Raw genomic sequence first — 17,125 nt, forward strand, 5'->3', positions numbered from 1 at the left:
CACTATACTATAAACTTTTATAGTGCTCTAGTATTAGTTGGCACGTATCAAATTAATATAAGTATTAAAGATCTGGATGGGCCATTCCTATTGGCTTATATTATACCATAATTATACGAAATGCTGTATGACGGAAGAGAACGCTGGCTACCAAGGTGGTTATAAGCCCATGAGCGGACCCGGCATGATTAGGTGTTCGTTTCCAGTCCATACTCAAGGTTAATATTAACCTTGGTCCATACTATCTTAGTCCGTGATTACGACATCGTTTCCAACCAACACATAGAGTTGTTGTGGAGTTGAGTTTAGAGCATTACTCTATGAGCCTTAGATCATATGATCTATATCTATATGATCTAAGCTATGAGCCAACACCACCCATAGATAACATAACACATAACCACCCACTCACAGCGAGTTTCACGGGCCTTCGAGTTTCCGAGTTTTATTGCTCTAAGGATGGCAGCCAGTACATATTATTATCATATAGCATACTATTTCATATTTGCATAGAACAGTATTTGCCATTTGCCAATCAAGAAAATGGCGAAACCCGGCTTCAATTAAATATACCCAGACTCCAGAGTTACTTTTACCATTGATACTTAATCAATGCTTTTACTTATCTATTTAATATAGAAATCTTTGACTGATACCATAGAGTAATATAGAGAGGGCATAGTGTATACCGTACGTGTTAAGAAAGTGAAGCCGGGCAATTTTTACTTGTTAGTTGTTGTTTACTTTATCGACTTTGTTGTGCGTCTTTAAATTATTAATTCTATACATTTCAAGTACAGTTTTAATTTGAATTGCAATGCCAAGCTGTAATTTGTGTGGTAGAACACAAAACTCTAAGAGTAAAGAGAAACAAATTACTTTTAATAACTTGGTACAATAAAATTACATTATTTAGAGGACAGTAAATTTTAATTTCAAACCTATAGTTTTTTAAACCACTATTTCTTTAATATATAGGTATATAATATTATGTTATGATTTATGATTATACTAAAAAATAAATTAACACTCTTATAGAACTATTATTATTATTTTAATTACTTTGATATTGTTATTTGTATAGGTATTGTATGGTTATTATTATTTTAATTATTTTTATATTGTTATTTGTGTGATTATTATCATTAAATTACCATTTTATTCTAATATTCTAATATTATTTATTGTATTGTACAATTATTATTTTATTGACTGATTAAACATAATATATTATATCAAATACAAAAATTATATACACTTCTTATTTAAAAAAAAAAAAAACCTTTTCATATATCAAACAACCAAACTGTGTATGAGTAAAATACCAGAGTTAAAAGATTGTATACTATAGGAATTTATGATTGATTTAATAGTTTAGTCTCATATTCCACTAACAGCATTGAAAATATATATTGAGTAATGAGTACTATAGATCTATGTAGGTAAGTATTTTATAACAAAATTATTTTGAACTATAGAGTATACACTTTGTGGACAATGGGCACACAGTAGTGTGTAGGTACAATGTACATAATGTCATAATACAATAAAATTATAATACCATTTAACATATATTTATTATATGTATCATGTATTTTGAATCTTAATAATCTTATAGGTACTCAAAATATCTTTTATCAATGATTAAAGTATTTTTTATAATATAATATTTATTATTATAATAATATAACAATATTTTGATACAATATTCCCATTGTACAATAATAAGTTTCAAAATGCATTAAACAATATAATAATGAAGACAGTACAATAGTACTTATTGTATGTTGAGGTAACACTGGAAGTACACCTAGTTCGCTTCAAATCTCGATCGTAAGGCCGGCCTCTCTATAATATTACTCTATGACTGATACTGACTTTCTGTTAACACTCTTAACAGTGTTAACACTAACAGTTGTGGATCAAATAATAACAAAAATGCACGTGTCGTCGTGTCGATGTCATGTACGATTTGATATTCTATGTTGTAGATACTAAACTAGGTAGTCGAATAAATTTAGTTAACTGCGTTTTTACGTATGATTACAAAAATTAAAAACAATAACACTAATATTACGGTATGGACACCACTATACCATCATCAGAATTCACGTTGATCGACACGCATGGGTTCAAGAAAAATAAAAAGGTAAAACGAGTTCTACCAGACTGGCTGGCCAAACCTACAGTTGTATCGGTCGATTTAAAACACCTAGAAGTTCCCATTGACGGCATTCCAGAATTGGATCCCGCTTTAGTTCAAAAACTTAAAAATAAAGGATGTACACATTTTTTCCCTGGTAATTTAAACCATATTCAAATTACAGCTTAGACTTAGTCACATGTTGATCACAATACACGTTTATTGCAGTTCAAAATCAACTAGTACCATGGATAATTAAAACTCAAAAACATTGGGACTTCAGATGGCTCAGGGATATATGTATTTCAGCACCTACTGGCAGTGGAAAAACTCTCTCCTACGTTCTTCCTATAATACAGGTTTGGTGTACTTATTAAAAACAAAATTAATTTAGCTTGGTCAAAGATTCATATTTTTATATTATTTTAATTTGATTATCATAGACGTTAAAGTCATTCTCTAGACATCAACTCCGCGCTCTTATCGTATTGCCAACCAAAGACTTGGCTGTTCAAGTATTCAAAGTGTTTCTATATTACATTAAAAATGCATTTGATTTAAGGGTGCTTCTTTTGGAATCTAAAAACATGACTCTAGAAAAAGAAAAGGAAAGGATGTTGCAATATGGTATACAAATTTTAAATAACATTTACAAATTTATTATAATTACTATACCAATTTAATAATTATAGATATCAGCCTTGGATGGACAGATCTTGTTGATATCATCGTGACCACTCCAGGACGGTTAGTTGATCATTTGTATTACACTGAAGGATTTTCTCTGAAAAACCTTAGATTTCTTGTCTTGGATGAAGCTGACAGTTTTACTAATATATTACAAAATGAGTGGTTACATAAAGTTAATGATAGCTTAGGTATTTTACATAAATATTTATTTTTACTTTTTATTATACTAAATTACATTTATAAATATACTGAAACATTATGTTTGTTTAGCATATAGTGGGCCTACAATATGTACTTTAAACACATTAAGTGAGTCACCACAAAGAACACAGAGATTATTATTTTCAGCAACACTTACTCAAGATCCTGAAAAATTAAAGTTTCTTAAACTCTTTGAACCTAAATTATTTACTTCAATTATAAAAAGAAATAATTCTCAATTATCTACTGGTAATTTGAACTTAAACATTATGATTAAACTTAAAATAAAATTTAATTAATTTAAAATTATATTAGACACAACTGGCACCGATGAACCTGTACGAGGTGACTTTGTGGGAAAATACACAACACCCAAAGAACTCAAAGAATACATGGTGCTGTGTCCAGAAGAAAATAAACCTCTAACGCTGTATCATTTGATAAGAAGTAAAGGCCTAAGAAGGGTGATATGTTTTGTCAAATCAAAAATAGAAGTGCATCGTTTAACTAGACTTTTATGCAAACTCAGTGAATTTGATACAGATAATTCGCCAATAAGGGTTAATGAAATTTCTTCTGATATATCACAAAAAAATCATTCTGGTTATATTAGACAATTTTCAGATGGTAAAATTGATGTGTAAGTTCACATTATATTATTATTACTATTATTATTGTTTTTTTTTTATGTATATAAATTAATTTATTGTTGGTATATATTTTACAGATTAATTTGCACAGATTCATTAGCTCGAGGCATAGATATTGAAAGGATATCTTGCGTAATTTTATACAATGTACCAAAATATCCGAAAAACTATATACATCGAATTGGTAGAACAGCGCGTGCTGGTCATAAAGGGAAAGCTATTACATTTGTCACTCCAGAACATGTAATGTTATTATCATAATATTATAATTTCATTTTTATTACTTTTAAATTAATTTCTTTTTCAGAAAGAACTTTTTGAAAATGTTTTAAACTCTGCGGGTAAAACTAATATAAAAAATATGAAAGTCAACATTTCTGACTTGGAACAATATGAACAAATTTATATTGATGCATTAAAAGCTATTAAAACTGAATCAATTGTAAGTATAATTTTTCAAATTTGAATCAATCTTTCTAACTCCATTTAAATTTACCCACTTAACCAAAGAAAACCGCTTACTGCTCTGCAGCTTCCCTCAATAAAGTTATTGATTATGAGTTCTGGAATTGAATGTTGTAAAACTACACAGTGTATACACTATACATGATAAACTGTATTATTGACATTTTCTCGATACTGAGTGTGTATATGTTTTTCCTGCATTTATATGGTAATTGGTATTTTATTTTTTATTTTTATATTATTGATGCCTGAACTTAAGAACCATATGAGGAAACATTCTTTTGAGTCAAAAAATATTTTCAAAAATGATTTTATTTCTTTAATCGCTTGTATGAATGGCAGTAGGTGACCAATCACACAGCACTTGGCACAATCTCAGGGGGTTCTGGACGTTTTAGTACAAGGTTTGTCAACCCATGTAAAGCTCATAAAGTCATAAGTGGTATAGGTACAAATAACATCTCCCTTTATAAAAAAAAAAAATGAAATTGATTATTATTCACGTTACTTAAATATTATTTGATTGAATATAATAATATGAATAATATTCATGCATATTTTTATTTTATTGTTGCACATTAAATGCTTATATTATCATAACGTTATAATTAATTATAAAATAAAATTACATACTTGTAAAATAACCTACACATTTTTGATAAGAAAAAATAAAGTTATTTGGTTTTAATAGAACATGAATATTATCTAACTGTGTAGCTAGTATGGGGATATAAAAAAATTGTCAACTGTTATTCTAGAGAATCAGTCTGAATGTGTGAAAGTGCTTAAACTTAAATGGAGTTAGGGAGTAGAGTATATTTAGGTATATGATATTTTATTTTACACTAATTTGTTATTTGTAAACTAGCAAAAACCAAAAACTGTTGGTAAAAAAAGATTGAGGAGGAACAAACAACTCAAAAAGTAATATCACTTTTTTTTTATTATATAAACCTAGTATTTATGAATATAATATTTTACCAATATATTTTGTTTTTATATTATATTTTTTTCCTTTTTTCATTAGTCTAACAAGACAGTATAAATAATCAGGAAAAAGTAATTAACAAGTGCAATTTTACTAATTGCAATATATTAACTGATATACATTCTAATATTTATTTTATGGATAAACAGATTACATACTACTTTTAGGATTAAGTAGAATATACATCTTTTTCAACTTTAGTGTATATCTATATGAAAACTATTGAATTAAAACTTACAATGAGACGATGTAAGACACAAATTAATTCTTAAAAATTAAAATACAATTTTTTCATCGCTTGATTGAATGATGATCTCTTATATTTCCTAAAAAGTGATGATTTCAAATTTCAAATTTTCTTTTTTTAATGAATAGCTTGGTTGTCATCCTAATTTAGGTACTATTTTGTACTCTATTTGAATTTCAATAATTAATAATTTTAAATTATTACATGTGATATTGGATTTGGCCTTTGGGGTTGTATTGTATATTTAATTACAGTTACATGAATTTTACCAATAGTAATGTAATTTATTAGTTGTGATATAAAATTTTAATAATCATTAATCAAATAAAAATGTATAATTCAGAATGTTTTAATTAAAAGTTGTAAACATACACAAATGTTTATAGTTAATTAAAGTATTTTGAGTAATTCTTTAAATTTAAAATACAATGTTAATCATAGGCATAATTTGATGAGGGCAATAGTGTCTTTTGGGTAAAAAGCATAGAGATATTTATTTTTTACTACAGATTTCCCTTTCCAAGAATTTTACCTTACGCCTATGATGTTAATACAATATAATGTTTAGTAGTTTTCAATTCTGTGTTAAGCTATGTTTCCGCCCTGGGGCAAATTAAAATATGCCACCTTAATTTTTTATTTTATGTTGATCTTTCAACATTTACCGCTCCGATGCAATTCCCCTCCCCCTCTTTAAATGTTGCTCTGGTAGTATTGAAAACTAGTTAAAAATAATAATTATTTTCTTAAATGAACTTTACCAAATCTGACTCCATGACTCATATCTTTATTGCATATTTTCATTTTATTTTTAATTCTTGTTATCAAGCTATAGACACCACCAGATGTCATAAACTCATAACCCATAATACATTCAATTTATGTGTATCATTATATAATACCATTGATTATACATATTATAGATAGCTCACTGAGCGGTTTTTCGGCGGCATACAATAAAACTCTCGGTAGATGGCGATAAGAGCCAAGAACATTAATAAATTCGTATTTCATTCCAGTCACCATAACTATGATCGAGTTCGGAACGGGGATAACAGGTTTTTATCGTCACCAGCTGGTAGCTATCATGATTTATGTATTGATTGTATTGCCCTTGTCCATAACCCGTCGCATTGTCGTGCACGTTTCCGATATAAGCTAATAATAATTAAATTGTTTATTTGAGCATTTTTGATCGACCCATATTATTATTCTGTTTAATAAATTATAACAATGTATTATTTTTTTTTAATTTTTTTTTTATTTATGTCAACTAATGCTTTTCTAAGTAAAAAATATTAAAAATTTAATACAAGGTCACCATAAATCGATGTTGCTGGAATAAAAAAAATGTTTAACAAACCGTAGGTATATCTATTTTAATTTTTTATGAATTATTGTAAAATAATCTGTAAAACATAACAGGACATTTTATTTACATCGGTCATAAATATACAAAATATAAAATACAAGTAAATAAAGATAAAACTTCTGAGGCAGATAATAGATTTTTACATATTATTGTCACTTGCACGTGTTTTCTTTGAACAAAATAAGGTAACTACTAACTACTAAGTACTAATTTACATTAAAATATAGACAATTTAAAAATGTTTTAAAATTATCCAAAAAAATAGATAAATTAACAATAAAAAAATAAACTATTTTGTGTTGGTTGTTGTGTTTATTGATGTTGAAATATTCTTAATTTTGGTATCTTTTTAATTGAGTTATGTATCTGCTTTTTTTGCCATTTACATTCTTTATATATACGAATAATCAATAAAAGATTAATCATATAATCTACATGCTGCTGACATGGGAAATTTTTAAATTCTAGCATATTATTCTTATTTAATTTTGTTAAAATCAAATTTTTCAGTATTGATAGAATTTTATTTTCACTTTTTATGTTTTCAAAATGTTTTTCAAATATTGTCAAACTTATGCGACACACATTTATTTGCCAATTAGATGGCAATTTTAAGCCTCCAGTTCCTAATGGATCAATATGTTCAAAAGTTTTGTACAAAATCAACATTTTATTTGGATCGTTGTCTTCTGTGTCAGTTAACATAATATTTGTACAGTCTATACAATTAAAATTGTCAACACAACGTTTAGCCAAATACCCAGCAAAGTATGTAATTGAACAATCTTCTAGTGTTGTTTTGGAATTTTGCATATATTCAGGTTCAGATTCTGACGAGGACGAACTATATGATGAGTTTTGAAAAACTATATTACTACTATTATTATTTTTATATTCTTCTACTGGTTCAGATTCTTGGTGATTTACGTTAGTTTGATTTTGCGTTACGTCTACATCGTTTAATATGTCCACAGTTAAAAAATCGTCTTGGTCTAACTCACAATTACATTTTTCCGACGCCTTCATTAGAGAAAAAGAAGAAATACTTGCAAAGCAACTACGAAACATTCTAGCAGTCGGGTTCCTTGTATATCCGTTTTTTTGTCTTACTATAGAAAACATATTTTCTAATGGGTCTTGGTTTAGTCTATTTGTTAATAAGAAGTATTCTTTATTATTATTTTCTGGTTGAATATTATTGTGAAAATCTAATAATTCTGATTCATATAAATTAAGTACAGATGTTAAAGACCAAATCATACCCTTAAAACACGGTGGTACTGATATTTTTTTGTCCTTGTGACTAATTTTTTTAGCGTCTTGAAATTCTGATATGGTTTTTTTAATAATTTTAAATAAATGATGATTGTTATTGCTTAATGGTCGTCTATTTAAGTTCATATCATATAAATTTTTACTGTTACAGACATCAAATACATTATTTATTAAGAGTAAAAATTCTGCCGTATCTTTTGCAGTATTTGATTTTAACTCTCCCGTTTGAATACATGTTTTAATTGCAGCCGCGACACTATTACTGAAAATTTGGATTGCTAATTTACATGACATCTTTTGAAAAGGATTCGGATAAAGATGTACAGATGACAGTTTACACATTGCCCTTGCTGTATTATTTTTTATATCAATCTCGTATGTCTTAATCACGTCGCCAAAAGATATTATTTTATTTTTAATCTGTACATTTCCTGTTAGTAGATTATTTCTGAGACTTTTTATTAGATGTGGAATATCATATAAAAGATGGATTTTTTGACCATGTATTTCAGTAATGGGATTTACTTCAGTTCCACCGAGAAGCGTAAACAACTTTTGGTTTTGTGTCCCCTGATCACACACAATAGATGTTGGTAGTAATCCGACGTCAACTATGCATTTTACACTTTCTTTTATTAAAATACTTAGGTGGTTCCCATTAACACCGTTGTTAGCCAAAAAATAACACAAAGGGAATTTCCAATTTTTGTACAGTCCTCTAACCATAATGACCAATGCATGTTTAGCTACTTTTGGTGTACGACCTAAGGGACCCAAGTCTTCAAAACCTTCGATTAAGTCTAGAGATTTATTATACTCAATATCTGTCATTATTGACATCTCATCATGTAAAATAATACATTTTTTATCACTATTAGACATTTCTGACACTTTCAATTTTATATGATATAAGTACTCCTTGTTAAAACCAGGAAGGAAATTTATAGATTTTAACCATCGGCGCACTGTACTTTCACCAGGTAAAACTATACCACTTTTTCGCATATATTTATACGTCGAAGGTGATTTATAAAAGAGTGATAGTGCAAATCTTTTTTCAGCCTTTAACCAAGGTTTACGCTTTTTATGTATAATTTGCATGGACATGAGAGCTTTTGAATTAGCAGAAGGAAAATGCACTTGACTAAATAAATTATGATTTTGATTTTTTTCCATATTACGTTTTATTTCAACTTTTTTTTTTAACGATGCAATAACTGCTCTATTTCGTTTTAATAATTTTCTAGAGTTTTTCAGTTTTTCTTGGAGAATTTTATTTTTATCTTGTAATTTTTTTGGACTTAAGCTTTTATAATTTACAGTGGAATCTAGAGCTTTCTGTGGACTTGGAATAGTTGTTAGTTCTGAAACCCAAGCTTTTGTACTTGGTGAAATTGATAACGAAGGACTGTTACAGAATACAAACGTTGATTTTGGAGACATTGTTGGAGTATGCATTTTGAAATTATTTTCATATTTATTCGTAGGAGTTAATACTTTTAAAACGTTTGGCGAAAATAAAGTATTGTTATGACCCAGGGAACCTAAAAATAAATGATTTATTAGATCATAATTTGTATTCTACCCATAATTTAAGTAATATTTGAGCTCATGGGCTTATTTACCATGCTATATGATAAATCAGTTAAGTATGTTAAGAGGACGCGATGTCCGCATGTGTTGCCTCCGTCTTATAAGTGCGTAACATAGCAAATTTTGCAATTGGCAGAATACGTGTAGCTCCGTTAGTTTAAAAATTAGAGTGAATTGACCACTTGTAAAATTTAAAGGTAAAATCCAGGCAATTCCATTTTCCAGATTTTAATTTTAAAGCGAGTTGTGAGTATTTTAAGATGTCCGAAGAATTTACAATTTTATGATACTCACAATTCGCTTTAAAATTAAAAAATAATAAAAAGCATATACATTGCCAAGATAATAATCTAATCTTACCTTTAAATTTTATAAGAGGTAAATTCTACTGAGTATATAACTTGCGATATTACACACTTATAAGACGGAGGCAACACATGCGGGTGTAACGTCCTCGTATGCGCACAAATCTGAACATTCTGAGCCACTATAAAAGAAAATATTCGACTGCAATTGATACAATTTTACATACCTACAACGACATTTCTAGCGTTTAAATTCTGAGCGAAGATTCTTCAAAACTTGTTTTAAGTGAAAATTAAAAAAAAAAAGTTGAAAGCAAATATTTGATTGTTTTTTATTAGCGTCTAAAGTTCGAAATAAGAAAAAAATACGTACAAATCATAAAATTTCGCAGTTTTTTTTATCTAGAAATTCATAAAAAAAATTTGGATAGTGTCTAAGATTTTAAAATTTGACAAGAGATTCTCCATAAGTTTTTCTACCTTTTTTAAAGAAAAAAAAACTTCCCAGAAAGTCAAACTAAATCTTTATGATCGTTTGAAATTAGACATTGGATGCTCGCCGGTTTTTTCAGAATCGTTTTTCGTATACAATGATATATTATTGAATTCAAATTTAACACCATCCATTATATCCAGGGGCGTATACAAGGGAGGGGATGTGGGGGTCAGATCCCCCCATTTGTCTTTTTTTTAAATTTTATAAAATAGTGTTCTTAGTGTTAGCGCATTACAAGGAAACATCGAGAAAAAATTAAATAAATTGTTTAAACCTACTATAATTGTTTAATTCAGGGGCGTCTTTTCAACTTTTTGAAAGGCATGCTATCAACTAGTAAAACCAAACTACCAAAACCAAATTCAGCAGACCGATATAATATATTATTATATAATAATTATTTAAATAACGTTGGGTTCTATCACTGGATGGCCTCCCTCCTCATGTGTTCATGTTGTAAAAATAAATTTATGTATTTGTTCAAATTTGCTTATTATGCCTATTGTAGCATAGATTGTAAATATTCTAATAAAAAAAAAAAAAAAAATAATTATTATTACAAAAAAAAAAATGTCTCGCTTCACTCGACAATTTTCAATTTTATATTTCGCATGTATTTAATTTATTATGTATATACTAATATAGTATAGAACTTATAATACACCTAATAAATTAATTTTATACTTTATTATATTATTTAAACGCAAATTTAAATATTTATGGTTACGCTTTGTCCTTTAATATCTTCATGTAAAATCACTATATTTAAACGCGGTTTTTTTTACAGTACTAAGTATAAAAATTTTGATTGAATGGCATAAAATTAATTTTTTTCTTTAAAAAATTCAAAAATTTTCCAAAAAAATTTTTACGCATTTAAGAATTTATAATTTTTAAAATGGCAATTTTGTTGAACATATTTTTTAAAACAGTTAAAAAAAAATTAAATAAAAATTGACCAAGTTAGAGCAAGTTATGTTTTTGAATAATTGTAGTAAAAAAATGTAAAACAATGAAACTGGTTACCTATTTTTAAGTTTTTTAATTATCATGAATTGAACCTAAAATTATGATATTTCACTTCATAATAATTAAAATACTTGAAAATAGGTAACCAATTTCACTGTTTAGCAATCGATATAACACGGCTATTTTTATTTCTATTCAAATCAAAACATTAATTAGGAATGTAAAATTATTGTCGTGTGCTGAAATTAGATATTTCATTATTGAAATGTGAAACAATTGATTTTTTTTACTACAATTATTCAAAAACATAACTTGCTCTAACTTGGTCAATTTTTATTTAATTTTTTTTTTGAACTGTTTTAAAAAATATGTTCAACAAAATGGCATCTTAAAAATTTTAAATTCTTAAATGCGTAAAAATTTTTTAATTTTTAAAAGAACAAAAATGAATTTTATATTTTTATGCAATTCAATCAAAATTTTTATACTTAGTACTGTAAAAAAAACCGCGTTTAAATATAATGATTTTACATGGAAATATTAAGTGTGATACGGGACTTTTGGGACATAGTGTAATTACCTATATTTTGTTATTTATTATTTTAATGTGATAGGTTTAAATTTTTTTTCTGACCCCCCCCCCCCCCACACACACACACAAAATGTGTGTATACGCCACTGATTATATTGATCTTCTATATAGTAACCTACTCTACAGCAGAGCGACATCTACTTACCCGCTTTTTTAAACTTAGTCGGAGTCGTATCCAATATTTCGTTGACATTACTATTAGCATGTGCTTTTATTTCAGAAGCATTGGAGATTTTCCATCTCCAAGATTTGGGTGAGCTTAAATTAGTGTCCAACGTTGTCTTTAAAACTGGGTCATCAACTTTTTTGACTAGATTATAATAAAATAATTTATTTAAATGCAGTATTTAAAAAATAATATATTGGTGGGGGGGGGGGGGGGTGTTGTAAATTTACCTTCATAGTTCCTTTTGGGTATAGCATTAGCATTGAGTCTCGATTTAACATCATTTTGATTGCTATATTGGTCTTTATCAAAATGTTCTGAGCATATAAACTTTTTTTTTAACTGTTTTGGGCTTAGTAAGTCCAACTCAATGTTCCCTAAAAGGAAAATTGTGAATCAAAAATCTTAATCTAAGTAGATAGATTTAAGTAAATCGTAGTTCGAATAAAAATAATTACTTGTTAAAAATATTATGATAGTATGGTTACTGGTTAGCAATTATTAATCATTAAGTATACATTAAGATTATTCGTATAAATAATGAGTTGATAAATAAATACATCTAAATACATACCAGAATTAATAATCCATTTTTTTATTAAATCAGTATTCGATGGAAATGTATGAAAACGTAACCCTTTATTTGAACTTCTGTGTGCATTTTTGCAATTAGCAAAAGAGCATTTTCTTCCTGACATTTATATTCCTTTCCTTATTAAGTACGTTCGAAAAAAAAATAAACAGTATTGTAATAATGTAATACTGTGAAAGTTAATTATTTAATTTAATAAAATTGAAATTTATTGATAACAAGTTAAAAGCAAAAGGAACGAGTTGACATGTTCAATTCAACGCAGCCAACGGTGTAATGAATATTGAATGTAAAAACTAATAAACAAAATTCCAAATATCATAGGACAACACTATACATTTAAATATATCAGTCTTAAAATGTTTAAAAATAATTATTTTTCCAGAAATAGGCGTGTAGCGTGTTACAATGTCGCACCTCGTTCAGATTGTAAACAATAATTGGTGCACTGCGATATCCTTAATATAAGTTTCTATTAGTGTTTGAATGTTTGATATTTAGTTTATTTTTATTATTCATTTTCTAACAGAATAATTTACTTTAGATGTATTATTATATCGTTGAATTGTAATTCAATATATCACGGGTGTCAAAATTTGACAAAACTCTGGGGTAGCAAAAATAAATAACTGACAAAAAATTGCCTTCTGTTTATTAAAAAAAAATTGTATCAGTATCATATAATCAATGGCATTATTTATTTTGTGGTAGCAAAATTGTACCCTTGCGCCATAAAGGCATAAAACAATGTAGAAGTCCCCTACAATGTGACGCCTATGCAATATACTCAGACACTCAGTTCAATTTAACAAAAGTATAGTCGGGCAACAGTCAGAAACGCTGGGCAGTGGGCATATTCGTAATTCGCATATTACAGCAATAATTAACAGTGTGGTAGCTGCGGCCGTAGCAATGACTACTAGCGATTTCAACGGTTATGTCCATAATTAAAAACACATACGCAGCGCTGTATAACGGTGCTGTCCAAATAGTAAGCCGCCGAAAAACCGCTCAGTGAGCTATCTATAATATGTATAATCAATGATAATACCTAAGAGATTCCTAAATATATTATAAGTATGAGTGTATGAACCATCAAAGTTTATAACTATACTCAACAATCGCATAGAATACAAATTAATAATGACAATTGGACATAGGCGCAAATAGGGGGGATTAGGGAGTACTAGAATGCCCAATTTCAAAATTAGTACTCTCAAATAATGTTCATGTTTATGTATCAAAAACTTCTTATAAGCCTTAGTTTTTTTTTTATTAAAATTGTGCCAATGTAATTGGACATTAAATAAGGTTCTTAAAAAAATACACACATATAGAATATACTTAAATGTTTAATTATTTACTTTTCAGACAGAAATTTTGTTAGATATTCAACGTTATACAATTTAAAGAAATAAACTAATATCCTTAGATAAAATGTCCAAAAAAAATGTATCGATAATGACGATAACAAATTTGAATATAAGCCATTCAGCTACAACAAAATGAATGCAAAGTTAGTTTTATATCTAATTTCATAACAAATTGAATGTAATATAATAATAATAATAATAATAATAATAATTGGCACACTGATTTTGAGTTGATTTTAATAAAAATGTTAAAAGTGCCTTTATATAATATATAATATTATTACTCTACAAAGTTTATGCAAGAAACGCGTGACCCTGTCAGAAGGTGCACCTAAATTAGGTTGAGACCAAAAAAATTAGTAAAAATGTTCTTATCATTTTTAAACGATTAATTTATGTTCAGTCTTAATTCTATTATCACAAAAGACAAATAATGTTTTATATATAATATACTAAACGAAGTTAATAACAAGTTTGGTATAAAATTTAACAATTTACAACACCTTAAATAATGTACCTAATATAATGTTTTGTATTGTGCAAGTGTAAAGTCTACATATATTATTATAATTGTTATTACTATATGATTTAGGTATTTTACTATTAACACTGTCGAATAATATATAGCTGACTATTGTATAAATTAATAAATGTATAATATTTATACAGTGCTTTTTTTAAGGGTGGGGGAATGGAGCCTCTAATTTTTAAAATTAAAAATATTACGATTACCCCTTTTGATTATATCATCTTAATCAATAGGACATTTAAATACTCAGATAATGTACATTTTTTTTTTTACACTTTATCATCCCCTTCCCAATTTGAGCACTGTATATACATATTATATTATAATAGGTGCGTCGATTTAGATATTATACAATATTACGAGAACAAAACGAAAACGAGACGAATGTGGTAGGGTATAGGCACAGTAGTACAATACATTTAGAAACGTCTAAGCAAAAAAAAAAACAGAGTCCCAAGTTTTCTTAAAATAATAATAATTATTATTATGTATATTAAAATTTAAAATCGTCGAGTTTGGTCTCTGGCGAAGAGAAAACTGCAAAGTTACCACGTAATTTCCAAAGATTTCCAAGAGGGAATACTGCTTTGCCGTTTTTTTTTTTTGTTTGAACACGTAATTATTCAAAGTTTTACCACGTGCGAGTGTAACAGATATAACCGACAGTCGACGTTATCAACACTAACAATATCAGTTTACATTATCAGTTCTTTCTGCTACAGCGCATATAATAGGTAAGGGCGTGAGACCTATGCACACACATTTTGTATGTAAAGGGGTAAATGTGAATTACAGAAAAACAATTTAATTGAACCGTTTGCTTTGGGGGAGGGGGGGAGGGTCAGGTTATATATTACTATTATATATTTATGTAATATTATACCGAGTACGTATCAGTATATATATATTTACAGAACGTGACGGGAAGAAACGCGCACGTCGAAAAACAACTCAGCTCGGTGACCCCCCCCCCTCCCGCTGCACAATTAAAGCAATGCAGTAAGCCATAACTGCGGGTGACGGTGTTTGAAACATGTCTAGTGCGGATCATACCATTTACTAGCAGCCAGCTGATCCGAATTTAAATAAATACTGAACATCATCGTTCAATCCGAATTATACGCGCCGCGACCACAGGACTGGAATATAATATATACGAACGAAAAAAATCCGAAAAATCTGTTTGGAGATTTAAACGACAGACTGGTAATGTTTTGGATTTAAATTTCTACAGCAATAATATGCGATGGTGTAAATATTAATATTATTATTGAGAAATGAGAATACGATATGATCGAACTACAATCGTCGGAGATACTATATAAATATATATTTTGTCATTTTACGGTTAAATTTTGGCGATCCCGTCTCGAGAAAGATATCAAAAGTTAGTGTGTGTGTTCGAATATATATAATAGACTACTGTCCAGATCGAAACAGAAACCCGGATTGTAATACTAATAATATTATGTAATACCATTTTTGAATCATCTCATCTATATACATACCTAGACTTCAATATTATGATATCAAAGGTAATATACCTATATACAACCCGCGGGTACACGCATTCCATTTTATATCTTTATATCATTGTCGAGGGATTGAAAGATGGTGTGGAAGGGTATTGTAACGCAAAGACGTGAGCCTACGAGAGAAAGATTATATCATTACCTATATTATACCGTCGTGTGATCCATTTAACGTTAGACACTCATTATATCTAAAACTATTGTTTTTTAAAAATTTTTTTCGATATATTATAAAAATTGAATTTTGGACGATTAGCTTATAATAGATAAGTATTTAAAGTATAGTTGAACAGGAGCATAGAGTGATGGTACTCATATGGAGAAATAATTTTCCGAGTGTCTTACGTTAAATGGATCTCCCCGAGTTTACAAACAGTGCGGCGGTGGTGTCACTTACAATTTATTATAGTTATAATATTTATAATACTAAGCAGGTGAGGTACTCGAAGCGCACTAATCCTCCGCGGAAGGCTACGACGACTGTAGGGTGAGCGTGACGGACGTGACCGCTTCGTTGAGCATGGCGACCACCTGATCGTGTCCCATGCCGTCCACCGGTACGCCACCGACGGCTAAGATCCTGTCGCCGCGGCACAGCCCGCTCGAGTCGGCCGCGCTGCCGCTGAACACCGTCTTGACGTAAATCGGCAGGTGGCCGTGACCGCCGACGACGCTGAACCCGAACCCGTCCATCCTACGTACCATCGTCACGGTGCGCGTATCTTCCATTGACGCCGCCGAGTCGCTGTTTGATCGTATAATAATAACAAAAATTAATAAATAAATAAAAATACGTCAATAATCGATGTAATGTCGTCCAATACCAATCATAACCATCATGTTACCTAGTACCTAGTCGATGCCGTCGATGGACAAGGTAGGTAAGTGTACATAAAATGTAAAAAATGTACAAATAATAGTCGGCGGCCGATATACCTAATTATAGT

General features: G+C 28.9%; 2 protein-coding genes across 12 annotated transcripts in view; one reads left to right on the forward strand and one right to left on the reverse strand.

Annotated features, from left to right (window-relative positions):
- Positions 1-1,909: 1,909 nt before the first annotated feature.
- Dbp73D (putative ATP-dependent RNA helicase Dbp73D) lies at positions 1,910-14,938 on the forward strand. Of its 4 annotated transcripts, none has more exons than XM_089219499.1 (10): positions 1,910-2,300; positions 2,372-2,502; positions 2,587-2,770; positions 2,836-3,021; positions 3,104-3,283; positions 3,350-3,674; positions 3,762-3,927; positions 3,992-4,126; positions 5,018-5,073; positions 14,116-14,938. In XM_089219499.1, exons 1-10 carry the CDS (start codon positions 2,081-2,083, stop codon positions 14,129-14,131), a joined length of 1,599 nt encoding a protein of 532 aa, XP_089075625.1. In that variant the 5' UTR covers positions 1,910-2,080; the 3' UTR covers positions 14,132-14,938. The 4 variants fall into 4 exon arrangements, with proteins under 4 accessions (XP_089075625.1, XP_089075624.1, XP_089075626.1 ...); XM_089219498.1 differs by lacking the exon at positions 14,116-14,938 and adding an exon at positions 13,130-13,199; XM_089219500.1 differs by lacking the exon at positions 14,116-14,938 and adding an exon at positions 6,308-6,636.
- The window catches only part of LOC107167794 (multiple PDZ domain protein-like), a 71,579-nt gene continuing 68,532 nt past the window's right edge, over positions 14,079-17,125 (reverse strand). For 7 of the 8 annotated variants that reach the window (XM_089219492.1, XM_089219494.1, XM_089219491.1 and 4 more), the window contains one exon: positions 14,079-16,923. In XM_089219492.1, the coding sequence (XP_089075618.1) occupies positions 16,650-16,923 (274 nt within the window). In that variant the 3' untranslated portion in view covers positions 14,079-16,649. The remainder of the gene's footprint in view (positions 16,924-17,125) is intronic. The other variant, XM_089219495.1, reaches the window with a different exon arrangement.

This window comes from Diuraphis noxia, unplaced genomic scaffold (assembly GCF_037042655.1).
Source record: "Diuraphis noxia isolate RWA-SAM2 unplaced genomic scaffold, SU_Dnox_SAM2 contig0002, whole genome shotgun sequence".
Lineage (NCBI taxonomy): Eukaryota > Metazoa > Arthropoda > Insecta > Hemiptera > Aphididae > Diuraphis > Diuraphis noxia.